At 50.5% G+C, this 25,609-nt stretch overlaps 10 protein-coding genes across 10 annotated transcripts; 4 read left to right on the top strand and 6 right to left on the bottom strand.

The window, feature by feature from the left end:
* Positions 1–1,083: 1,083 nt before the first annotated feature.
* Positions 1,084–2,514, top strand: CkaCkLH20_00697 (uncharacterized protein; the record flags this gene model as incomplete). The annotated part of the gene is made up of 1 exon (XM_038883417.1): positions 1,084–2,514. The coding sequence occupies one exon, from the start codon at positions 1,084–1,086 to the stop codon at positions 2,512–2,514; it is 1,431 nt and encodes a 476-aa protein (XP_038751012.1).
* Positions 2,515–2,606: 92 nt separating this feature from the next.
* On the bottom strand, positions 2,607–3,401 carry CkaCkLH20_00696 (uncharacterized protein; the record flags this gene model as incomplete). Its single annotated transcript, XM_038883416.1, has 1 exon — positions 2,607–3,401. The coding sequence occupies one exon, from the start codon at positions 3,399–3,401 to the stop codon at positions 2,607–2,609; it is 795 nt and encodes a 264-aa protein (XP_038751011.1).
* A 1,923-nt stretch (positions 3,402–5,324) lies between these two features.
* On the bottom strand, positions 5,325–6,776 carry CkaCkLH20_00695 (MATE efflux family protein; the record flags this gene model as incomplete). Its single annotated transcript, XM_038883415.1, has 1 exon — positions 5,325–6,776. The coding sequence occupies one exon, from the start codon at positions 6,774–6,776 to the stop codon at positions 5,325–5,327; it is 1,452 nt and encodes a 483-aa protein (XP_038751010.1).
* A 2,284-nt stretch (positions 6,777–9,060) lies between these two features.
* Positions 9,061–10,208, top strand: CkaCkLH20_00694 (putative aldehyde reductase protein; the record flags this gene model as incomplete). Its single annotated transcript, XM_038883414.1, has 2 exons — positions 9,061–9,687; positions 9,747–10,208. The coding sequence occupies 2 exons, from the start codon at positions 9,061–9,063 to the stop codon at positions 10,206–10,208; spliced, it is 1,089 nt and encodes a 362-aa protein (XP_038751009.1).
* Positions 10,209–10,671: 463 nt separating this feature from the next.
* CkaCkLH20_00693 (uncharacterized protein) lies at positions 10,672–12,551 on the bottom strand (the record flags this gene model as incomplete). The annotated part of the gene is made up of 5 exons (XM_038883413.1): positions 10,672–10,871; positions 10,929–11,023; positions 11,080–11,473; positions 11,538–12,374; positions 12,437–12,551. The coding sequence occupies 5 exons, from the start codon at positions 12,549–12,551 to the stop codon at positions 10,672–10,674; spliced, it is 1,641 nt and encodes a 546-aa protein (XP_038751008.1).
* A 2,013-nt stretch (positions 12,552–14,564) lies between these two features.
* Positions 14,565–16,299, bottom strand: CkaCkLH20_00692 (uncharacterized protein; the record flags this gene model as incomplete). The annotated part of the gene is made up of 4 exons (XM_038883412.1): positions 14,565–14,810; positions 14,866–15,716; positions 15,822–15,931; positions 16,061–16,299. The coding sequence occupies 4 exons, from the start codon at positions 16,297–16,299 to the stop codon at positions 14,565–14,567; spliced, it is 1,446 nt and encodes a 481-aa protein (XP_038751007.1).
* Positions 16,300–16,976: 677 nt separating this feature from the next.
* Positions 16,977–17,933, top strand: CkaCkLH20_00691 (uncharacterized protein; the record flags this gene model as incomplete). Its single annotated transcript, XM_038883411.1, has 4 exons — positions 16,977–17,038; positions 17,092–17,328; positions 17,386–17,684; positions 17,749–17,933. The coding sequence occupies 4 exons, from the start codon at positions 16,977–16,979 to the stop codon at positions 17,931–17,933; spliced, it is 783 nt and encodes a 260-aa protein (XP_038751006.1).
* A 2,989-nt stretch (positions 17,934–20,922) lies between these two features.
* Positions 20,923–22,929, bottom strand: CkaCkLH20_00690 (amino acid permease; the record flags this gene model as incomplete). The annotated part of the gene is made up of 8 exons (XM_038883410.1): positions 20,923–21,046; positions 21,123–21,478; positions 21,537–21,595; positions 21,648–21,832; positions 21,885–22,173; positions 22,235–22,456; positions 22,524–22,684; positions 22,742–22,929. 8 exons carry the CDS (start codon positions 22,927–22,929, stop codon positions 20,923–20,925), a joined length of 1,584 nt encoding a protein of 527 aa, XP_038751005.1.
* Positions 22,930–24,352: 1,423 nt separating this feature from the next.
* CkaCkLH20_00689 (uncharacterized protein) lies at positions 24,353–24,910 on the top strand (the record flags this gene model as incomplete). Its single annotated transcript, XM_038883409.1, has 2 exons — positions 24,353–24,483; positions 24,550–24,910. 2 exons carry the CDS (start codon positions 24,353–24,355, stop codon positions 24,908–24,910), a joined length of 492 nt encoding a protein of 163 aa, XP_038751004.1.
* An 88-nt stretch (positions 24,911–24,998) lies between these two features.
* CkaCkLH20_00688 (endoribonuclease l-psp family protein) lies at positions 24,999–25,418 on the bottom strand (the record flags this gene model as incomplete). Its single annotated transcript, XM_038883408.1, has 1 exon — positions 24,999–25,418. The coding sequence occupies one exon, from the start codon at positions 25,416–25,418 to the stop codon at positions 24,999–25,001; it is 420 nt and encodes a 139-aa protein (XP_038751003.1).
* Positions 25,419–25,609: the final 191 nt, after the last annotated feature.

Raw genomic sequence — 25,609 nt, 5'->3', positions numbered from 1 at the left:
GTCTCTTATCGTGCTGTCGGTCCTCGTATGCTATGCGTTTGTCGCTGTCCGCAAGATCCGATGAGGTTTCTCATACGTAAAGGTTTGGCGGGAAATTTGATGTCGTCTTCAACCGACCTTTCTGGTGAATAACTCTACGGCCGATAGTCCGCGAGTCTATCTTCCCCGCGATGCGGGGTCGCAAGCCGGGGTTGACATAGCTTATCGGGCAGATAGCGTTTGACATCCTCGAAGAATGATGATTAAAGAATGGGGAGATAGATAGCCTCAAGAATTACTCCATGACATCACAATTGGGGGAAGAATACTTCATTGATACGATATCCGATATTCTTGTCGCTGCCTCGTGTGAAGACAGTGGGACGCCTGTCATACCGATGCCTCCGGCAGCTCTCGGAGTGGGACCCACCGCGCCCATCTATCTCGGCCCCACACGCCGAAAGGGCCGACGATAAGAACGGCGAGATCGGGACGGTCGACAAAGACGATATATTGGAATGCAAGAAGAGATTCATCAGCAAACGAACCCTTTCCTCCTCGAGCATCTACTTAAATTAGGTGATCCGGGAGGCATTGGTGCTTTACCATCAACATTACTGCTTTGTTACCTGAGTTGTTGAAGCTGATGGGAAGCTTTGCTTATAACATTGAGTCCATCATCGCGCCACATTGATGCACTTCCATCATATCACCCAAAGGACAGTTGTGGCGATGATGATGGACATCAGCCAGCGAACTACAAAGACCGTGGCTGATGCGTGTGGCAACACGCGAGCCACATACGCTGTCACCGCTTTGCACTGTGCACCAACAGCCAAGTCCCAATATGCCCGGTTTAGAATCCCCGATGGAGATTACACCGCCCATTCATGTGCTCATTTGCCCAGATTCTAGGCTTCGCTCAGGAGGATCGGCCGTATTGTTGTTAAGGTTAGCCCAACCAGAGCGCTCCATTCGGCCATGGATGGTTTGATCCGCTGCCTGGAATCGCACCACACCCCAACATAAGTAAGTAGTCAAGACCGCAGCCCATTCCTGTTGGACTGGACTTTGCTTCTGCAAAACCCAAGATTAGTGGTCGCAATGGTCTGGACTCGCAGTCAAACTGCCTTCATAGCGAGAGGCACTTTCAGATTCCTGGACCTACCGCCAGAAATCACGGCAAGGATAATCAACAACCTCGACCTCAAATCCATTCAAAGTTTCCGTCTAGCCAGCCGGCAATTTGCTTCACGATGCCTCACGCCGCATTTCCTCGGCCACTTCGCACATCAAAAGCTAAACCTCCTCCTCGAAGAGACCACCAGACTCGCCGAGAAGTCGACCGGCAGCGCCATCGTTAGCGTAGCCATCAAACACGTAACGATCGACGCGACCAGGTTCAGCTTCCTCGACAGTGAGCAATACGACGACGAGCTGGTCGATAGCATGGCGACCGCTTTCAGGGCAATCAGCTCCCTCGACAGAATCGAAATCGGGGGCCCGCAGGAGAAATTGGGCGGACGAGCGAAGGGTACGGCGATGAAAAGGGGAGCGAAGATTCCGCGCATGTCTGAGCCAGTCACTCATCGTGCTGCTGCGGGATTCACCCTCGTCATGTCGGCCATCGCCAAGAGCGGGGTCGCGATCAAGGAGCTTGTCGTCTTCCGAGCCCCAGCGTGGTGCAGGGGCATGTTGCAGAGCATCGTCTTTGCAGAGCTTCTTCCGACGCTCAATGCAAAGAATTCACGTTTTTCGGACGCCGCCGGAGCGATTAAGAAGTTTTCCACAAGCCTTGCCACTAGACGGAATCTCCTGGAAGTGCGCCATGGTCTCATGGGCCGCCGTGAACGCGACGATCATTGCCTGCCGGCAACAAGCTCATTAGCAACCGCCAAGGAGAACTTCTTCGGGCTCGCCGGCATGCTGCATCACATGCCCAATCTGAAGACACTGGACATTCACTTCTACGACACATTGATAGGAACGACAGATGCCTACAGCGAGATATTTGATTTCATTGCCGATTCGCTCACGTTGCCGTACCTGGAGAACCTATCTTTGGACATGTTACCCGTCAAGGAGAGATCTTTGCTCAAGTTTCTGAAGAAGAGTCCGATGCTTCAGAAGGCTTCGTTCAAGTGGGTTCGTCTCACTGAAGGGACCTGGAAACCTATCTTCAGATACCTATCCGATGAAGCACCGCACCTCTCAAAGATTCATCTTGCTTCTATTGCCGACAGCAAGACTTCCATGGTCAACCTTTGCCCGTCGCGCGGTTCAAAGAGTTCGAAGAGTGAGCTCCATGATCTTCTGGGTAAGGAGACAGAGGCGGGAAACGGATATGTTTGCTCAGAAGGCACGATGATACACAGAAGAGAGTTCCGTGAGGGACAAATTCGTGGGGAACTGGTCTTTGAGGACGAACGCGTGGGCTCCCCACTGGACTCTACGGAGTGGCAGAAGTACACAGCTGTGCTGAAGGCCAAAAGCGACCGCAATTGGGAAAAGCTCGAAACAGAATATGGGTACTAAACGTGCAGATAAGAACAACTCAAGGCACGGGGGGGTTTCCTATACTTGGACAAAGTGGGAGTCCAGTGTTTAAACTGAGGCACAACTATTTCTTATACCAGAGCTATGTCTTGTACACTGCATCCTTCAAACATCTCATGCTCGGCTAGCGCAACAAACGTGCCGAGGCGCTCGTATGCATTTGTGGCATAGTTTCGCGAAGACTTGCGCAATACCAGGCCTACGTCAATATATTTCGACTCGGACTCGCATCCAGGTGGTGCAGATGTGCCGGCCACCTGTACCCTGCCCAACAGGAGGAGTTCCACGCGCTTGCTGAGAGGATCTTCCGCATCGAGTGACTTCGGCCATTGAGAGCAATCGGGCTGAAAGAACGATCCGTCGTACGTAGGCTTGAGGGCTGGGACTGGGTGTATAGACATCAACATTTTGAAGAGGTAAGGATGCCCAACAGCCGGGTCTACTGCGCTCATGACTTGCCAGCCGGTGAATTCTGCCGTGATCATCTTTCCGGCCACCTGTAGAACCCAGTTTGCGGCCAAGAAGCTGTCCCCACGGCCCCCGACGCGTGGGGCGCATTTCGACCTTTCAAGCCGGAAGGACTCGTCCTTTGACCAAGTTCCCATGACTTGCCGGTAAGGGAAATACATCTCCTCGGGGCGGCACATCGTCTCGTAATGGCGAAGGACCATGGACGCCCAGGACCATGTAGGAATCTTGGGAGAGTGGTGTCGATACGTCTCTATTATCGGCATGGGCGAAGGGCTGAGTCCGTCCGGACCAGAGCCGGCGGGCACCTCGACAGACACCTGCGGCTTGATGAAAGTCCACAACAACTCTTGTACCAGGTAGCCTGCGGATTTCACAAGCATCCCAGCAAAGTTCATATGTCTCGGGGGACAGCTGAGCTGAGAACATTGACGCAAGAGACTGCTGATTCGATCAAGCTTGCCACTGGGATCTGCGCTGGGCAACTGCATGTACAGCTGTCGAATGAGCGTCTCCGGAAGTTCTGATCCCTCCCTGGCCAACAGGTCCAGGTAAGTCGGGTGACCCGGATATCGTCCGCCAGCACCGAATGCAGGGGGACCGTGATTATGCCGTCTGGCTTCACATTCGCATTCTTCCGCCTCAACACACTGCCAACTTATCTCAGAACTCCGCAAATGGAGGACTCGAGAGGATGAAATGATTGCTTGAAATGTGGAGTCTTGTCCGTAGAAACGATCACGATCCCTGCACTCCATCGTGCAGCCAGGTAGCTTAAGATCGGATAGTAGCCGGTGGTCGTTAGACATGGAAGGGCGAGCGTACACAAAATGCTGTTGGCCCTTGTGGCTGAGCGGAATTGTAAGGGTTTGATGAACCTGGGGTTGGAAGGGACCGAGCATCAGTGGGGTGGGATAAGGAAAGGTCCTGTAACCCGGTTTTCTTCGGACAAAATTGCTGATACGCAAGTCCTTGGTGTCTGGTAGAGCGATGGTAAAGTGTGAACGACCGTATATGACGTTTTGTCGGTCCATATGCCAGTTCTTGTCCTCCGTGTCGTCTTGAATCACGCAAAGATCCTGTATCCATATGTAATGTACGTTTTGCTCATGGGCGATTGTGATTGTCTCCTGTAAGGCAACCGGGATTTGCCACCATCGTATGATGTTTTCGCGATCTTTGATGTTGTTCGAAGTAGTTGTCGACAAGGGAGCTTGGAGTTGAGTGACGGAGGCATGAACAACCGCCACATAAGGTCCAGAATCCGTAGAGAAATCAACCAGCCGCAGGCCATTCCGCGGGTTCTTGCTGATTTCCAGCATTCTTCGTGGGGGGGCTATGCCGCAATCATTTGGAAAGAGATTCGGGCTGCAGGACGGATGAGAAGCATCGCAGGCCGCGATCCAATTTCTGACGATTTTCGTCCGTTTGGTCGAATGAAGATTCAATGAAGGGCTATAAGCCGGAAACAAGACTGGCCAGGGCGATGGCTTATCTTCAAGAAAACGGGCACGTCAGCTTTTCGGTTTCTCTCGGATTTACATAGGGGGACATCGTATATCTACTTACCGGGACTTGTGAAGAGTTCGAAGTTTACTTTCATGAATCCCGTGCCAGCCGTTCGCGAGACATACGGAAGAACTGCAGCTATTTCAATTGGGTCGGCATCGAGTCGTATTGCCACCCCCCCTGCGCCCGAGTGTATGCAACGGGAGGGGAGATCAGGCTTCGCAAGCTGTTTTGCCGCAGAGACAATGGCATAGCAAAGTTGGCATCCTCTGGCGGCGCTCTTCTCAAAGGTTTTGAACCTGAACTCCAAGCATTCAAAGGGTACATTGTCGAAGGCGTACGTCCGCACGTCGGACAAGCGGATTTTCCTTCTATCCAAGTCGCGGCAGATGAGACATGCTGGCTTCAACTGCGCTGCGTCCAAATTGGACTCTTCATACATTGGTGTGTCTTCATCAGAGACGTCTTCCATGATTGCCTGAAAGAAAGGGGGTCGCAGCTTGTGATGGTGCGGTGCGTCAAAGCTGGGCGCGGGTCGTGGTTATGAATGCGTTGTTATTAGGTTAAGTCGTTTGTTAGGCGCGCCCCTCGCGACTGCCGAAATAATGCATGCTAGGCTGGCTTATGTAAGAACTCGACCCGCTAAGACTACGGGGTTGACGAATCATGGGTAAAAGCACAGCAAACGCCGTCAAACATGGTCTCGGGTACTGATTCGGATCTTAGATTTAAGAAGCTTCTCATTGTTTACGGGTATCTAGAAACAATCGTTTTGTCTAACTAAACCGTCGCTAATCTATGGTGTGGCCTTATTAGATCCCTTCTCTTGACCGGACGCTTTCCACGCAGTCCTGCCACCTGATGACCTTCAGGTAAATACACTCGATGATGGCAATCACTACCATGCCACCGCCGAGACCGATCCAAGCGCCATCGAGCTCCATCGCAGGAGATCCCAGCTCGAGCCAAACCGCTATAGGTACGGCCGCGATGTAGTTGACGGCAAAAACCACATATGCGGCAACTGATTGTCGGCCGAGGCCTCGGAGGACACCGTTGCATCCACAAATGATGGAGTCGATGAGCTGGAAAGCGCCGACGGCAAGCATCGACTTGGTCGCCAACTCTTGTACTCTGGCGTCTTCGGAGAAGACCAGTCCCAGCTGGTTGCGGAAAAGGAAGAGAATGACGCCGTCCAGAACGCCGACCACGGTGAAGACGATAGCGTAAAGGGTGGTGGCCCGACGGGCAATCGGCACGAGACCGGCGCCGATGAGATGACCGATTCTTGTCGAGATGGCGACGGAGATGCTGAACGGAATATGCCACATGACGACAGAGATGGTCGTCAAGATCGTCTGCGCCGCCAGGTGTTCTGTGCTGAGATAGGAGGTGCTCAGCGTCAGGATCTCAAAAGCAGCCCACTCGCCGAGGTTGACGAGAGATCCGGCGATGGAGAGCTGAACAGGCAAGCGCCATTCTTCAAACGCTTTTCGGGAAAATCCGCCCCAGCATGAGTGAGACCACTTTCCAAAGAAGACGATATAAACTAGAAGAAGAATGGGTCTGAGATCGTTGGCGAGTGCCTGTCCCAGGGCAGCACCCTCCAAGCCTAGGTCCATCTTGAAAGCGAATAGCCAACTGAGAAAGGCATTGACCGGGGCACATATGATGAGGACCACCATGGCGCTCTTGAACTCGCCTTGAGCCTGAAGAAAACGCTTCAAAGCTTCGAACGCGGCGTAGCCGGGGATACCGATCAAGCTGACCCTCAGGAAGGAGCCGGCCTTCACAGCCAGGTGGTGCTGCTTGACAAAGAGTGACAGGATTGATGGAGAAAAGATCCAAATGGCGCCGATGGGAATCGTGGCAATGGCCATGAGAATGAGCATACGTTGAACATGAAGTCCGACGGCGGTGAGGCGTCCGGAACCGTGGGCTTGGGCGCAAAGAGTGTCGAGAGCGGTAGCCATTCCCTCGTAGATGGCAAGACCAATAATGTTCATGGTCGTAAGACCGATACTGGCGGCGGCGAGGTCATCTGCGCTCAGATGACCCGCCACGAAGGTGGTAATGACGGTGAAGGAGTACTGAAGCAGATACGTTGCGATGAGCGGCAGCGAGTACTGACACAGCAACCGCGACTCGGTCAACCAGCTGCTAACGACAGGCTCCGTCTTTGATATCGGCTGATCCGACAGCAGCGGCGTGGTTTCGCCGGTCCGGTAGTCATCCTCGTCGCGGTCGCGGTCACGCGAATCCATGGCGGCGACGACGGGCGAGCGGACGACGTGGAGCAAGGACGACGGAGCGGAACGGAGGAGATGGAAAAGGAGCGAGCGACTCAGGGGACCTGGGACCTGACAACTGCAAAGGAGCTGAATTTAGGTTGACGGACGGCTAAACCGCTACCTTGCTGTGCTTAATCTCGAGAGGGTGTGATGGTACATTGGCCGACGACGCCGGATAGGTGCTTCCGTCCGAAATTGAAGGAGGAAAGGCAACTTCAATGTTTGATGGGGGACAAAACAGAGTTCCGGTCCCAGCGGCTGAGGAAGCCGGGCAGATGCACTGCGTAAAGCGACGAAAAAAAGTTTTGCGGTGAACGGACCGGGTCTGTGGGGTCGTCTCTCCACTAAAAACGCCTTGAGCGTCATGTTGCTTTCCGACATCCGAGTCTGGTGCATGATGACCGCGTCTGGGCTGATGTACTTACATAAGAATTTGCTGAACAAAGAGATCAAGTTTCAAATAGTTATGGGCAGTGGCGATATACCAATGGCGTCTCATAACAGCTTGATGAAAGAAGATAAGACATCATAGACATTCATCCAGTCCATTTCATCTGAGTTCACCGCTTCAAAGTGAGACCTGAGACTGGTATCTTAAGCTGGAGGACAAATAGCGGAAGGCTGTGAGAGTTTCAGTCATCGCGATTCCTACATTAATAGTCTTGCTGTAAGATTTTGATGATAAGGTCTCTCAAATGACGGCTAGCCTACTCTTTATCAATGAGTAAGCGAGTGAGTGAGTGAGGAAAACCGGCTGCTCTCATGTTTCAACGTCAGTTCTCAGACGACACTTACTGTACTGATCAAATAAGTATATGAACCTGACCTTATTTGGGACGTGCGACATTGTATCTCGCTCTTCCCTGAGCCTACCGCCGTATAGTGGTATAGATGAAAGTTGTGACAAGCCAAGCCATCGGATTCCAATCTCAGTAACGAAAAGACATCTCAATTCTCATTTGTGTTCATCTCAGATCATAGGAAGCACAATAGTACATGAATAAAATGAGATACGCCAACATATCTGTCGACAGTTGGATGGATTTCAATAGCAAATTTCATTTACTTATAGCGATCTCAAGAATAATTCATTTTTGGCGAAAGTTCATAATGAGAACATTATATGACTATCAAAACTACACTCTCATTCTGAATCTGTAGACAGTTCGAAGGACTTCACCGTTGGTTTTCTTAGGCATAGAGTGAGAATAGCGTAACCCAATATGGTCTTATACCGTCTAAAGAACTCATTGAATCTCACTGATTTCTCAACGTCTCTAGATATTTTCATGGCGGAATACTGATCGTTGCTGTAAGCTTGCGCACGGGACCACGACATCCACTTCGTGGTACCTTATCTCACGTCAATATGTCCATGCCAATGTCGTGTCGTGAACAACTCTTGTGGTGGGTCAGCCTTCAGACTATGTGGACGAACGACTTTCATGCGCATCGATTCTTGACCGTGTAGCATCGCTACCTGAATTGGCTTCTTCAAATCGGTGTAACGATGAGCCTGGTAGACCTGTCATTGGCGGGTGAGGTCACTTAGCACGACGCCGCAATGACGGCTACATAGCTTCGCTAAACCATCAGACCGTTCATGACTCCTTACAGACGATGAACGTACCTACGTATAACCCAAGGTATCACTGATTTGTTCAGCATCTTCTTCAGCGTCAAGCTCTCCCACCTCGCTTAGTGCCTTGTCTGACTTGGAGTCAGGCAGAGGATGTGGCATGTCAGTTCACATTGCATATGTCAACCTCAGACCATGAGGTACCGCGGCCAATTTATGATGTTCGGTCTCATGGTAACGAGCGGTCTCGAATTTTCAATGTGAAGAAGGGCGGGAAGAGTCCAAACCTCACTATTTTGAACATGGTTGTTGGGAAATCATACGCGAACATGGGATGTCGATGCTGGGGCTTGGGAAAAGGTTGTAGAATCAGGGGAGGGAAATCTAATGAAGAATATTTCACAAGACTTAATGTTACAACCCAAAGTGTTACATTACCTGTTTCTGTCGTAAACTCGTCACGACTGCGAAGCGTTTGTGGCCCTCGTCTCGGGGGATGCGGCAATCTGACCGATCCATCACCCCGCACCCTTGAGTATTGTCACGGGGTTCACTGCTCGCGGCGACGCGCCAGTTCCAAGTTTGGCGTCGAAATTATAAGAAACATTATCAAGTCTAGTACTCCGGTAAGCATCTTTTGCATCGCAGCTCGTAACCTTCAGAAAATCCTACATCACCATGAGTACCCTAAGATACACTCTTCGCCTAGCGGCACAGGTTCCGCAGCTTCGCTCACCGTCAGCCATCAAACCTTCTACTCATCTGTTCCATGTACGAAGAGGCATCGCGACGCGGCAAACTCGTTTTCAACTGAACACCGGAGCGAGCATTCCCGCGATTGGATTCGGGACATTCCAAGACCCGGACGCTCAGGAGGATGCCGTTTCCAGAGCCCTCAAAGCTGGTCTACGACTGATCGACACTGCAAGAGTCTACGACGTCGAGAAACAAGTGGGTAAAGGGATTAAGGCGAGTGGCATACCTCGAGAAGAAATCTTCCTCGGCACCAAACTTTGGTGCAACAACTACCATCCGGACGATGTCGAGAGGGCGCTCGACGAATCTCTCACAGACCTCGACACGCCGTATGTCGACCTTCTCATGATGCACTACCCATGCACATTCGCTCGTGGCGAAGATCGGTTCCCGAGAGACGCTGATGGGAAGATGATCTTGGGAAAGACTACTTTCGTCGATACCTGGAAGGCTATGGAGAATCTTGTGAAGGCTGGCAAAGCAAAGGCTATTGGCGTTTCTAACTTCAGCAAGGGCGAGCTGGAAACTATCATCAAGGAGTGCTCTATGGTGAGTTGCCGACAATGTGCTGTTCGAGGTTGATTTCGCTGACTTCTTGGTGTGAAAAGGTACCTGCTGTTCATCAGATGGAAGTTCATCCATACTTGCAGCAAAAGTCTTTCAACGAGTGGCTGAAGTCTCAAGGCATCCATGTGGTGCAGTTCAGTCCCCTCGGAAACATGAACGATTTCTACCGCGCCACGGGATGGAGTAAGGAGGTATCACACATGATGCGCGTCATCGATCAGCCACTACTCAAAGACCTGGGCAAGAAGTACGGCAAAAGTGCTGTGCAGATTGTCTTGGCTTGGGGTATCAACAACGGCCGTTCAATCATTCCTAAGAGCACCATCGACTGGCAGATCAAGGAGAACGTGGAGTCCGACTTCAAGTTAGAACCGGAGGACATGAAGGCTATTGAGACCCTGGATATCAAGGCCAGATTCAATGACCCTAGCTTGGATTATCAATGGAGATTGTACAGCGACCTTGAAGGCATTGAAGGAACGAAGGACGGAAAGACACATTGATGTATGAGTTAGTATATACCGGATCTTCACTGAAGCCTTCTCCAACCACACTATGACAATTTGCATCGTATATGGCCTGACGCACGAGATTATCATTGCCATGAAGTGGTGCTTTGAATTCAGATCTCAAAGTGAAGACGCTCAGAAGATGTTTATTCTAATTCCACACGTGCAAGATTCCTCAACATATCCCCACGAACTTTGTCGGAGACAAATTCCCAATGTTGTCGGATTTCCGATGCTCATGACTTTGCGGCGAGAGCTTCATCATAGCCGTGGTGGTGGTATTGTTTAACCGCCGGTGCGTCCTTGCATAAGGCAAAGCGCGTTGCGTCGTTCATCAAGTCGTGTTCGACAGCAGATATGAGACTAGGAATTTATTGTTGAGCAGTGAAGTTTCTGATTTTACTGAATCATAGCACTACAATTGATCAAAGCGAACAGTCGCTAATGAACTACAATACTATGCTGTCTCAACATGGTTTGGGGACGCTCTTCCGTCTTTGGCCTCCACGTCATGAATATCCTTGTCCGCTGCGGTGGCTTCCTCCTTCAACCGGGCAAACGTTTTCTCCGCGTCCCAAGCCCATGGGGTTGGGGCAGCAAAGAGAAGGTCCATCTCTTCAAGCGTGCGTTGATTTGACTCAGGGTAGAGCGCATAGACTGGTGTCTTGTTAGCAAAGGTGCCGTTGAGAATGCTAAGTGTGACGTCGTGCTTACCAATGGGGATGCTGAGTACGTTGACAGCACCAAATATGTACATCATCTTCTCGTTGATAGCGCCCACGATGTAAGGGAGCAGAAGAGTAAGTGTGCTGCGAGGTTTGTCAGTTTCTGCAAAAGCCAAAGGACAACGTTGTGGTAAGCTCACCCGTTCCCAATACTCCATCCAACAACACCCCAAGAATTACCCTTCGCTCGAACATGAATAGGGAAGATCTCAGCTGGGTAAAGCCAAGGTGGAATCAGCCACGATGCGCCGAAAATGAAGGTGTACAAATACACCATAGATGCGGCTGCAGCGCCCCATTTATTGGCAATATCGGCATTACCACCAGCTCTGGCATCAAGTCCGCCTCGGGAGAGCCCACCAACAAGGAACATGGCGAGAGCTTGCCCTGCGGAGCCCCAGTAGAGAGTCCATCGGCGCCCGATTCTGTCGATGGTGAAGACGCAGATCAAGGTCGAAAACATGTAGAAGATATTGTTAAGACCGGCAACCCACTGAGTCTTTTCGGGCCCAAAGCCGGCAATATGGAAGATAGCTGGACAAACCATACATTAGCACCGTTGAAATCGTGAGGGGGGGCAATGTTTGAAGTAACTTACTCGGCCCGTACATCGTTACTCCAGCAATACCTGTCCAACACTGGATGATCTGCAGCCAAATAACCAGTTGGACGCGGCGACCTGTGTGAAGATTTCCAGACTTGAGCCCGAACAGCATGTGGAAGTAGGAAGTGCCTTCGGAACATCTTTCGAGCTCGATCGCGTTGCGGATATCCCTGTGCTCGGCTTCGGCAACGCCTTCGTCTTCTCCGTCGACACCTCGAAGACGTCGCAAGATGAAAAGCGCCTCCTCGTTCCTTCCTGCCTTGATAAGCCACCGTGGAGACTCGGGAAAGGCCCAGCAGACAGATACGAGAAACAAAAGAGGGAGAATTTGAAAAGCGATGGGGAATCGCCAACGGATCTCCGACGCTCCGTTGTCGATGAAACTGACGCCGTACGCCAGCCAGTATGCTACCACGACGCCAAAGATGTTGAGAGTGAACTCCATCGCAATGAAGGTTCCTCGACTGGTATGGTCGGACAACTCGGATGCCCAGGCAGGAACGATACCGTTCAGAATGCCAGTGCCGATGCCGTTGACGAAACGCGAACCCAGCATCCAAGCAGGATTCATGGCCGAGGACTGAATGGCGGCGCCAAAGATGGCCCAGGTCGCTCCGAGACCGATGGTGCCAATGCGTCCAAACTTGTCGCCGAATTCTCCGCCAGCAAGGCATCCTACGAGAGTGCCGAGATAGAATATCGCCATGATGCCGCCTTGGAGTAAAGTCTCGGTAATCACAGGGGAGCCTTCGTCGTCGATGTATCCAAGGCCCATGCGGCGAATGTAGTCGGTACTCTGGTTTACGCCGCCCATGAGGCCTTGGTCGTAACCTGTACAGACAAAAACGTAAGTAACGTCGATGTATCAAAGACTTTCACAGTTGATGACGTACCGAAGAAGAAGATGGACATGCCCGCCAAAGAGTTCACGGCGATCAGAAGTGAGCCTTTCTTCAGCTTAGCCGCTACCATCCAAGGCTTCGTCTGGTCGAATGTCAGGAAGGCCATGGTTGCAATAGTAAACCATTGATTTGATAGGTAGTCAGACACAATACATTCAACTAGAACGTCGTTCGATTCCGAGAAGGGGCTCAGAATCAGTATATGCGTGAAGCGCCGGGATACAGGCGGTCTTTATGGTACAAGCCATAAGTCGCAGGACTGGCCCCCGTAACGCCGCAAGTCCGGGGGCGGAGCCGATGGCGGAACTTCCGCTCGTACGGGGTAGAAGCTGGGGTCCCCAGATCGAACCATGTTGCGTGGGAAACTCCACAGTCCATAGTATTTGGCGGCTGTTTGAAATGCCGGCCAGGCTACGATAGCTTGCTGAGGGTGATCGGCGATGACCCTCGAGACGAGCAGTTCCCAACCTCTACTTTCAGGCTGCAAACAAAATCTCCCTACGGTAGTCGCAAGTTAATCGGTACTTGCGGTAACGTCCCCACAGTAACATTCGACTATGGATGTTACATTCTTGTCAGCATTATTAAGAGCTTCTGGGATTGCCTCAGATGGCTGTCGGCGTCGGAGATCCGACGTCTGGGACCATTGCGGCCCTCGTCACGAGAGTTGAAGAGTGAGTCTATCTCCAAAGTATCGTGGAGCGTATCTCATGAATCGCCCTCATTCTGTTTATTGTATAAGCTCCGTGAAAAGTCTCTAGAGAATGTTGAAAGTTAAGAAGATGTCAAGATCTGCCGAGGATCACTCAGCAACCGTCGCCCACTGACCTCTTCTCTCATTATTCAGTGGTCAAATTACCAGAAACTGAAGTCGAACATGCCTCTTCATTTACCAAAAAACCTGGACGCATCTGTCCTCTCATTATTTACACTCAATGGCAAAATCGCCATAGTAACTGGTGGCTCGGGTGGCATTGGAGTGCAAGTTGTCACAGCTTTGGCTGAAGCTGGGGCTGATGTCGCTTTGATATATCACGCAAGTACCAAAGCCGATCAACTCGCCTCAGAAATCGCCAAAAAGACAGGTCGAAGAATCCAAGCTTTTCAATCTGACGTTACCGACCGCACGAAAATAACGAATACGATCAACGAAATCGTTCAGACGTTCGGGGGCGGTCGCCTTGACATTGTGGTGGCCAACGCAGGGGTCTGCCAAAACGTCAAGTCACTCGAATACACAGAAGACTCCTGGGAGTATGTCAACAAAGTGAACTACAACGGCGTGATGTGGACGGCCATGGCAGCTGGCCAGATTTTCAAAAGGCAGAAGATGGGGAACCTTATCATCACTGCCTCTGTCAGCGCTGGCTTGGTCAACGTCCCACAAACGCAGGCTGCTTACAACGCATCCAAGGCGGCGGTGTTACTACTTGCCCAGTCTCTGGCTGTGGAGTGGACTGATTTTGCTCGTGTCAACTGCGTGTCTCCCGGATACGTTCAAACAGAGAGTATGGAGAGCCTCTGTATTTATTCATACTGTGGATTATCGATATAACTAAATTTCTCGCAGTGATTACAAAACAGCCGAAAGAGTTGATGGAGAAGTGGCTTGGTAAGATTCCGGGTGGCAGAACCTGTCAGCCTCAGGAACTCAAAGGGGTAAAAGAACTCCGAAACTCTTTTCCGCGCAACGTGATATTGACTTCGCGATAGATCTACACGTTTCTAGCTAGCGATGCATCAACTTATATGACTGGCTCAAACCTCATCGTCGATGGGGGCTTTACTCTGCCATAACGGCATGGACATGCTCTCAGAGCTACTTGATTGCAATCGGAGACGTTGTTCGGTTTAGAGAATCAAGATGAACTTAGAGCGGTGGTAAAGATCATGTCGCTGGAGGTGAAATGGTTTCCGTAATGTGTTGGGGCAGCCTGACAAGTAGTTCAAGGCATCAAAAGAAACAAGCGCATAAGGCACTCAGGGTGAAACCTGAACAGCTTCCAATGTGCACTTGTGGGGTATGGCGAGATATTGACCAGAATAATAAGGGTGGTTATAAAGTATTGCGCGGCATATTGCATTTGCTGAACAGCTTCCATTTCGTTGCCTTCCCGAATCAGAGCCGTGACTGCAGAACGTTCCCGACATGTCTGAGCTCCATGGCAATTTGCTGCGCATTTGTAATACCCTGCTCCAGAGCACCATCGATCGAAGCTCGCCACCCGTGAGCCCAGTCGCCGTTGGCAAAGAACACATCACCATGTCTACTCTGAAGCTCATCCTGATATTTGGACATATAACCCGGCCTCCACCAAGCCGGCCCGCCCTTCGAGTAGGGATCAGTGCTCCAGTTATGGAAGATCTTAACATCGTCAGCTCTGGTGAACCGTGTCTGCACTTAATCTAGGGCAGCTTACCATTCTCTGAACACTCATCGGATGAAGCTGTTGGAAGGCTTCAACAGCTGATTGAGGGTTCTGCTCCGGAACGAATGCTCCTTTTTCGTCCTTCCCAAAGCCGACAATATGAACGTTCCCGTTGGGAAGCACACCGTCGCTATATCCGTACATTAAAGCTCCAGGGTATCGCATACCATTCCATCCCTCGAGAGTAGGGTTACTGACATCAACGTGTATTTTTGACATTTGGTTGACGTGTCCCAAATCAATGGCCTCCTGACGGACCGTTGAGAGCGGAGGGGTGAAATTCACGTCTTTCAACACGTTCAGAGGAACGGTACAAACGATCTTGCGCGCTCTAAAAGTCTCGCCTACCAAACTGTGAACCAGAATGCCATCACTTCGCTGGATGATTGATCGGACTGGGGTTGAGAAAGCGTAGTTCAGCCCGTAGTCCAGAGCCTCCTGGAAGATACTCCTAGCGAGGGCTGTCTGGCCACCCTTGAGCTTGTAACGAAGCCAGATGTCACCGAAGTTCTTGGAATCGTGCGTCATGAGGGCGTGGGAGCGCGCCATGTCCCAGAAACTACTGGTCTCCATGTCGCCTCCAGAGATGTGGAGAAGGAGGGAGACCAATAGTCCTCGTTCCTCCGCGTTGAATTGGTCTTTGATCTGTTCGAAGCGGTCCTGGCAAGATAACCTGTCCCACTTTTCGACCATCGCTCGGTCTACGACGATGTTGTTAAGTTGGGCGTGCGGTAGAGGGCAGATTGTACGGCAGTATTGGCCATCGACGTTGACGAAGATGTCCCAGGCGCGGGATGTCATCGCGCCGGCTTCTTCCTGAGTGAGTTTTCTCGGCTCGGCGCCTGATTCGACCACGTCAGCTTATGGAGCTTTTGGTATTACAAGTTCGATTGTGGACTTGCCGGGCACATTGATGGTGTAGTATGCTTTGCTCCGGTCTGGATTACCAGTCTCTATGAGGTCGCGATCCATGTTGTATCGGACCATTTCTCTCAGGAGATAGCCCATGTGGTGGGTTACCCATGTGCCTCCCATTTCGTAGAGAAAGCCTAGAGGTCTGGTTAGATGTTGTGCTGTACAAGAATAGTCACCCTCGATACCGACCATCTTTTTTCACAGTATAGGTCCTCCCACCAATGCGATCTCTGGCTTCAAGCATCAGGACGGAGTGGCCTACAATTTATACCTTGAGTTAGCCTTCTTGAATTCCATAATTGCTTCAACGCCAAACTTGCCCTTAGTTGCGAGGTCTCTGGCCGCAGCAAGGCCGGCGTATCCTGCGCCGATGACAATAACATCGTGCAGACGGTTGAAGGAGATGTCAGTTCGTCTAGGTGGTTGGACGACAGCATCGCAATCCAAGCCTTTGGAAACTGTGGTGGACGTTGGAGTCCATTCGTATCCATCAGTGGTCTTGACAGCCATTGTTCAGCCGAATGCTAGGGAAAGAAGCGTCGACAACTGATAGTATCCAATCTTTGGATGTTGACTTTTCGTCAGACAATAGACCCTAAAGACAGGACTGGCACATATCCTTTTTGGCCTCGAGGCCATCTCGTTGTTATTATTGTTTTTTTACTATTTAACGCCGTGACGGCAAGGGATAATGGCGTTCAGGTACGCAGGCCGAAGCTACCACTGTACCCTGAGGCCATCGCCATGCACGATATCGACCCAGGGCGCTTTGGGGTACGCGGAATTCATCTTGCGCAGTGCCAGAAAATCGCGCCAGGCTACTTTTGGAGAAATCGTGCGGGGTAGCTGATGATATTTCCTAATTAGGAAATACTCAACGCTTCATGTTGGCCGGACCTCTGACCCTGGTCTTGATTTTTGTCTCATCTGGAACATGTACCTGAACGGGAACAATGCGTGTTGAATCTTGGAACTAGGGAAATCCTTCTGCAGGAGATGCGAATTTTGGCACGTCATTAGATGGGGCATTGATGGCGTCGTTGTCAGTAGTAGAGTGGTTAAAGTCAAATAAGAAGTTGAGGGAATCATTCTTCTCTGCATAGAAACCACTCATCACAAAACACTCACTCGGTCGATTTCGAATCCCTTTTCATACTCTCTTCAACTAACAACCTCATTCGACAACAATGACTGATTTCAAGGGATTGAGCCTTCAAGGCAAGGTTGCTATCGTGACTGGGGCATCCCGGTAGGGTACCTGTCGTGCGAAATATAACAATGGCTAATCAAGAGGCTCTCCAGAGGCTTGGGTGCAGGTATTGCTGAGCTGCTAGGCAAGCGTGGAGCGAACGTGGTGGTCAATTACGTCTCCGAAAGCAGCCGCGAGCGCGCGGAAAAGGTCGCGAAAACTGTCGAATCCAACGGAACGAAAGCCATTGTCTGCCAGGCAGACGTTAGCAAGCTGGGAGATATCCCCAAAATTGTCGACAGCGCGCTGAAGATCAGCCCCTCGGGCAAGATTGACATCGTTATTCATAAGTAAATTGCCGCTCACCCTCCGACTTCGCTGTGAACTGACCCGTGCGATTCTCTCAGCGCCGCCCAAGGCAACGAGGCCAATCTTGTCGATACCACTCCCGAATTTTACGATCGTCATTTCGACACCAACGTTAAAGGGCCGATATTCCTTACCAAGGCGGTCGAACCGCATCTTCCAAAGGGTGGTCGCATCGTTTTCATCTCGTCCGCTGGAGCTCGCCTGGGCGTCGCAGGTCAGACAGTGTACGCGGCGACAAAGGCTGCGAATGAGGCTCTCTGCCGGACTTGGGCGAAGGAGTTAGGTCAATCGCATGGTATCACGGTGAACAGCGTCAATCCTGGACCCATTGCTACGGGTGAGTTCGGGCCTTGAACCTTTGTTTCTACCTCATTGTACTAACGTCTCTCTCAACTATGTAGACCAGTGGTTCCAGAGTGATGAACAGTTTTTGAAGGACATGCAGCCGTTGATCGAGTCTACCCCAGCGGCTGCCCGAGTGGGAGAAGTGGATGATATCGCGCCTTTGGTGGCCTTCCTGTGTTCGGAGGATGCCCGATGGACCACAGGATCTACCCTTTCGGCAAATGGAGGCCTGTACAATTAGAGCAATATCAAAACTTGGATTGTCAGCAAAAGATAGCATAATGATAGGGACAGTGCCGGACGGGCAATTAGTGTGGCAGCCAGGAATTAGTGATGAATGAAATAATCAAAAGGAATAGGTTCATTCATGGAACCAGACTAGGCATGTTCCTTACCATGGCACTGAATCTCAGGAAACCTTCTGCATAGCTCCGGAGCCTCTGTCTGACAGACCCCGGCGTCACTCTGCGAATTTCGTTTTCGTTTTTGAGTCCGCGGCAAAAAGGGCGCAAGTTCACCTCATTTCTCATCGATATGACCATTAAATTGCAACAACTCTTGTCTGTCGGAATGGTTTCATGATATTTCCGAAAGACATGGTGGCGCCTCCCGTGACGTATTCCTCGCGAGAGATAGCGGATCAGCTGGAGCGGGATATATATTCCTATTTCTTGCACTTAAGCTCTGGGCCCGGCTACCGCTCCGGAGAACCCATATGATCTTGTCTATCGTACCCCGCATGAACCCCGCGTTGCAAGGATCGGGCTGGTGAACTGGGTATCCTTATCATTGTCTGGCTGATCCGAGGATGAGCTCTTGTGGAAGATTTGGGGCACTTTGATCTTCGGCCTTGGGTCTCTGTATCCTCCATCTTCCATCCCAACTCACGTACCTATCTATTAGAGTGAAAGTGATTACCATAATCGCTTTTTCGGCCAGCCTTGACTAAGTTTCGAGAAGGCAACGAAGAGAAAAAATGGCTGAAGTAGTCAATAAACAGCCTCGAGCCTTCAAATTCGTCGGAGGTCCAAGTCGCAAGCGAAAGCCCAACTCAACCCCGTTCCACCAGAATCGACGACGCCGTAACTTGAACAACGAAAAGCCCGCTCAAAAATCCAATCATGAGGTTTCTAACAACGGTATGAGCGAGGCGCGATTTCTGGCAAACAACAACAAATCAGAAAGCCCTATGCCAAAAAATACAGAGAACAGGCCGGATGCCAACCTTGAATCACTGACTGAGCCCGAAAACGGTGGCCAGATAGAGATGTCAGAGCCCCCCGAACCCGACGGCACCGATTCAGCCCCTTTGCACTCGTCTCTCCAACTAAATGGACGTGAGAGTCCATTTCGGTGGCCAGAGGAGCCGACCACGAACGGAGGTCTTGTGTGGGGAGATAACGCGCCTTTCCCAGTCTACGAATTTGACCCATTGGAGTTTTCGTCTCTGTTGACACCGTTCTTGGAGACGCTGGATAATATGGTCGGCCTTGAAGACTCGTCCACTGCTACACCATCAGATACATCTAGCTCAAGCGCCCATAACTCGGATCTTGGCGATCAACCGCACTTCGATGGGTGTCTATCACCGAAGGACTTCGGGATCGTGTCGCTCATGGGGTTTAGTAATTCGCCACAAGTTCCGCCGCCGAAAGCAATCACTGGCGCTATGGACAATGTCCTCTTGCAATGTAAGTTTGAATGTTACCTTTACATTAATGCTCTTTGTGATTATTGCCTCTTCTTTATTTCGCTTCTCTGCTATTTCTTTCTGGACAATCGATTCCGAACTAAACATTACCTTTAGACGACCAGGAATTCTGCGTTCTTCCTTTGACCTCTGATTTCGACGCCAACCCTTTCCGCTGTAGCGTTGTCAAATCTCGAGAATCGAAGCTACTCCTTCACTCCATCCTTGCGCTGTCCTATCGCCACATAAATCAGGCCACTGGGCAGTGTGGAAAAGAGGCTCATGAACACAAAATGCTGGCAATGAGAATGTTGGAGGAAAATCAAAGCGCTGAGAGCGTTTCAACAGTCGAGAACGGTGTGCTAGAAGCAATTTTGGTTCTTTTCACTCTCAATGTAGGTTGAGCATGATTTCGGCTCGTCGTTCATTGAATATTAACCCTGCTCAAAGTGCTCAGTTTCAGCTTATGGTCCATGGACATCTCAACTGGCTCTCGCGCATCGAGTACTTCGGACACTGGAAAGGTCTGGCAAGAAGCGGACCCCACAAGTCCAGGCGCAGGTATCAATGCTGCTTTGGTAAGTTGCCGTAGCACATCATCAAATGGCACTGGGCTTGGCACGTACTAACGACCTATTAAGGTGGGATGTGACTCTTTCACTCACGACACGTAAAGGCCATGTGTTGCCCGAAGTGTATCTCGATAATTCCCAATGGCAAGATTCAGGTACTGAGGAGACGTTCTACAACGTTTCTGGATGCCCCGAGGAGCTATTCCGACATATGAGGCGATTAGGACAGTACGCACGGGAATTCGAGTTGGTCATGACGATGACATGCGTTACCTTTGACAAAGGCCCGGTTCTGGCGGTTGAGGCAGACATCAGGAACTGGGAAGCACTTGGATACTCAGACTGTATCAAAGATACCGGCACATCAACGCAAGATCCGCCGTCAGCAGATAAGAGGGATCTTGAGGAACTGCTGGATTACCGGCAGGATCTCCACCATTGCGCAGAAGCTTGGAGGTACGCATTGCTTCTCTATATTGAGAGGGTGTTCAAGTGGGATCGCAAAGAAAAGGCCTCCCCAGTTCTTGGTATACTTGCTCGCAAGACTCTCAACCACGTCAGCTGCTGCCGTCGAAGTACAATGCTGCAGAAGCAACTTTTGCTTCCGGTATTCTTGGCAGGTTGCGAGACTTCAAATCACGAATTGAGGCAGCAGGCAAGGCATTACTGCAAGTGGTGGAATGAAAGGACAAGATATGACATGTTTTTGACAGCAGCAGCTTTGTTGGAGGAAGTCTGGGTAAAGACGGGGCCTGGTGACTGGTGGGGATCCATAATGGATGAGAAGTGCCTGCAGGGTGCGCGAGGACATGCTCAGAACCAATATCTACTGGGCTGAATTGAAATTCAGGTTACATGTTTATTCCCACCGGTGACTGCCTTCGATGTCTGACGGTAACAAACGTGACTATTTGCGAAAAGGTAACATGGAAGCAATCAAGCCATATTGAGACCAACACAATCGAACCTTAGTCAATGGCGTTCTGGTCGTTGAGTACATCCCAGTCAATCACCGGGCCATGGAAGTCTCGCCGAATCCAGTACCAGGTCCCCAGAATCAGAAGCCCAATCGCTCCAAGCACCACAGAAACACTATTGGATAAAATTAGCGGTGCTTCTCTTCCAGAGAGTAGAAAAAACACTGAGGTAGACGCTGTTTGCGACTTACTAATTCATAGACGCAGCCGATACAGGCAGGATGTTCGGAAAGCAGATCACCGTACCGATCGCTGATATCCATATGGGTGCAAAAGCATTGCAGATGTATCCCAACCCTCCCAGGTTAAAAGAACGACTTGGCAAAGTTTTCTTCCTTCCCTGCACAAGGCTGATAGCTTGAGGTACAACATAGGAGATGTTGATTGCGAGTACAGCCGAGACGATGATGGAGTTGAAGGCTTGCGTGCTGACAACGTACAGGAGGCCGTAAATAGCACAGAACGCAGCAGATAGAAGCGTCGTGCGGACCGGAAACTGGTAGTAAGGATGGATCTCAGTCCAATAGCTTGACATTGGAAGCCCGTTCTTCTTGAAGTCAGTCTTGTACGGAAATATGGGCATCATTGAGCGGCGAGGCACTCACATCTCTTGCGAAAGCCCACGCCAATCGACCACATGTTATCCATTGACTTGGCATACAGGCTGTTGCAGATTCAGCTTCGATACTTCATGATGAATTCTTTTGACAACTTACTGTAGAACAGAATGGTTAAGAGTGTTTGCAATCCCAAGGCCGCTGTTCTGCTTTCTGTTGCTTGATGAAACGCCTCCAAGCTCGGCAAGATCGCCGTGCGCACATCGTCAACTGATTTGATGACGAACATCATGGCGATGATGAACGGAACGGAGGTCAAAAGGCCAATTAGTAACGTCAAGTTTCTGTTCTCCAGTGTTAGATGTTGTCTAGAAAAGGTTCAAACGTATAACCTACATGACGCGGGGAATTTCCTTCCCGGGATGATGCATCTCTTCCGCAATATGGATAACTGCATCCAGGCTCGCGAAAGCATACATTGCATTGCCGATGCTCATGAACCAAGCCATGCCGTCCGGCCAGCCGCTGGTGCCATTGAAGGTAATGATTTGACTGGGTGATTGGAATGACTTGCACATCGTCAAAATCACGATAGTGACAATGAAGAAACCAAGAATCGACAGGACAAGACAAAGCGTCGTCCACTTCCCAATGTGCCGTTGCGGAATAGTAAATATTGGTACAACTAGGTGAGAAGTTAGACACTCAAACCGAATGTCAGGGCCTTTCATCGGATGGAAACATACGTGTTGCAAGCAGCAGACCAAGATAGACCAGATAGAATTGCCATCGCTGGGGCTCGAAATCGGGGTTGACAAATTGTACCATGCCCATGATCGATTGCACGTTGTTGGATAGTCCAGAGCAGGTGATGACCCACCAGCCGGTGATGCTGAGCAAACCAACTGAGAAAGCTGCAAACCTCTTGTGTTTCTTCGGAGCGAGGATGAAGGTAAAGTGGTATTGGCCTGTTTTCCATGGTATCGTCAGCTTAATCCCTATTAGCGCAAGAAAGAAATAAGAAAGTGCCCGTACCGCCTGAGGATGGGAACGCGGATGCCTCCTCGGCCATGCCGGCTGCCACAGCCCATTGAACAAAGCAAGCCACAATCAAGCCGAACACTGTCGCTTGAGGGCCACCATAGATGAGACTCTGACCGAAGCAACTTGCGTATGATAACCAGGAATTTGTGATGCTAGAACGCCAAAGTCAGACAAAGAATACTCGTAGAGTCGAGCGAAGAGCGGCTAACCTAAATCCTAGGCCGAGCGTTCCAAGCAAATTGAACGTTCGCTTCAGCGCTGGAGCATGGCCTTGCGCTCTGAGGATGGCATCATCGTCGAGGTTCCGTGACTCTCCAAGGACTACTGATTGCCCATCGCTCCCGGGTGGCTTTGACTGCGAAGCCTTGAAGTCGTTGCCAGCTACTTCTGGCCTCATGACGGTCTTGATAGATTCTTACGAATGGATCGATAATAGGATGATATGAGCATAGAATCGCACGATGATTGTATGATCGGACAGCAGGGACTGCAACGGAATGTTTATATTTTAGAAAACTGGGCAATATGGTGCCGCCCAGTACTCCTGCAAATGCGTCCAGGAACACTTATCAGCATCCAGGTCGGGGCTGAGGAGAATCCCGATCCTAGCCCGATAAGGACCCTGTGCGAAGGTCAGAAGCTTAGGCCCATTTACCCCGGATTCTTGACCTCATGCCGTTATTGCCGAGCTGATGTTGCTGCATTTGCTGGGTCTCGGTGACATCTATCCAACTACATGTCAACCGTCCAGCTGCCGCCTATCCAACCCCTCAACGGACGAGAATGAGTCGCCGAGAGACATTGACTTCCGGCACAGAACCTTGTTTCCGTCTGTCCGAATTTCCCTGATAGACATTTTCGCGCGGAGTCTCAGTAGTTACAAAGCGAAACCCGGTCGAGACATGGTCGGCTACCGTGCCCTACCTTGGGGTTTTAACCGCATGCAGCATCACTTCACTATCATCTTGCAAGTGAACTCAAACAGCTGTTGTGTTCAACAATTGTATCAGGACCAGTAGAGGAGAAATCATAGCCTACTGTCTTCACTGTCCATCAATCAATTTCTTGTTTCTCTTACTTTCTGGGTGTACATCTCTTTGTGATCATCGACCTGATTTCTTCTCACTCTTGGAAAGGACGCAGCGCTGTTCAAATTTGATCCCTTCTGGGAAAGCCTCTGATAGCTTCATTAGAACACACCACACACCGAATACTGCGGATGAGGGTCCGCCCTGTTAGTGTTCTCTACATGTGCCGGACGATTGAGCGGGAAACTTGCACCTGAGTGCGGGGTACTTCGAACAAAAAACTCCAAATTAGGACATATTAAAATCCCCATTTCGGGGCATTATGGGAGCTTGAAAGCACAAGCTTTTTTCAATTCCATTGACAATAGAGAGTCAAGGACTCCTGAAGAACTGATAAGCTATTCCAATCACTCGACCATTCCAGGTTATAAAGCAGAAAGTTGTCACTAACAGCTGACTGTATCAAGCTACATTATCAATACATTCACCAATCATATTATCTAAGTCACGAAACCACAACCATGGCCAGAACACAGAAGAATACTGAAATCATTCGGCTTGCACGAGAGTTGAGAGGAACACCATGGTGTGATGAGTATGAGAAAATGATATCGGGAATGCTGTGAGTACTGAAGCGAGGTGTCAAAAGTCCTGGGGCGTGGGGAGCAGGCGGCTCATGCCAACAGATACAACCCGCTGCATCCAGCGTTGCTTGCAGGACGTCACCATGCTCGGTGCCTACTTCACAAGTACAACACTTTGGATCCAAACTCGAAGCCTTACGACGAGTTAATGTCCACACAGCAGGGGATGCTGAAAGACATTTTGGGCCAAGTTGGCAAGGGGACATTTATTGAGCCTCCTTTCATCCCGGACTACGGATGTAACGTCATAATTGGCGAGAATTGCTTCATCAACTTCAAGTAAGACGCCGCTCTCCCATGATGAGACCCCATGTCAACCATGATGGGTATCTAATATCGAGTCAGCTGTACCATCCTGGACACAAGCTTGGTGATTATCGGCAATCGTGTTCAGTTTGGTCCGAACGTGAGCATTTACAGTGCTGGCCACGAGACGAGCGTACTGTCGAGGATCAAGTTTGTCGAGTTCGGAGATCCCGTCCGCATTGAGGACGATGCTTGGATTGGCGGTGGCACAATTATCTTGCCAGGGGTCACCATCGGGAAGGGGAGCACTATCGGAGAAGGATCTATTGTGATAAAGGATATTCCCCCTTATTCTGTCGCGATTGGTTCTCCGGCAAAGGTGGTCAAGGTGCTGCCTACCGTGGAGGAAGAATTGGCAGACCCGGGGAACCCGTACAGAAATATGCCTGACAGGGATTGAAGGAAGGAGTCAGATCAATCACATAAGAACGAAATGTCTTGGATACAATTTGTCTTGTTTTGTTGGTTCCAATAGCTCGGTCCTATTACTAGTTGTGTCGAATAGCTTCTGCCTGAAGCTCTACATGCATCTCGGGAACAACCAAGCCTGCCACAACCACCGAAGTCCATGTAGGCGAGTGACCAGGATATCTTTCTCGAAAGATTTCCAACATGGTGACCTCATCCTCCGCGCGAACGAAGTAGGCAACGAACTTGTGCGCACTGCCCACGCCTTTCTCAACCCCGGCATCGCGCAGCGCTGCGTCGAGACAGTCGATGACCGCATTGAATTCGTCTCTGATGTTGCTCTTAACGAGTTCGCCGGTTTTGAGGTCAACTCCAATATGACCTGTGGTGATGACGAGATGCCCCTGGAGGGGAATTGTTGCAGTGGTGGCGAGGGAAGAAGACCGAAGCATATCGCCAACAGGACCGGGAAGCCATCGATACTGAATTTGGTCTGGCATTTTGAAGATGAGACAGAAGTACTGGAGCAAGTTGCTAAGCCTGACTGACGTACGGCACAGAACCCTGGAGCGAGCCCGATGGGCGGAGATGACAGTCCAAATGTACACCCCGCGATCCTAGGTTCGGCGACCCACCTAAATCCGAAATAGGAATGGAGGACAAGGAAGTAAACTACCCAAACAGGAGATAT

This window comes from Colletotrichum karsti (genome assembly GCF_011947395.1).
Source record: "Colletotrichum karsti strain CkLH20 chromosome Unknown Scaffold2, whole genome shotgun sequence".
In the NCBI taxonomy this organism is placed as follows: Eukaryota; Fungi; Ascomycota; class Sordariomycetes; order Glomerellales; family Glomerellaceae; genus Colletotrichum; species Colletotrichum karsti.
Note: the sequence above shows the minus strand (reverse complement) of the source record. Positions and strands in the feature narration are given on the sequence as shown.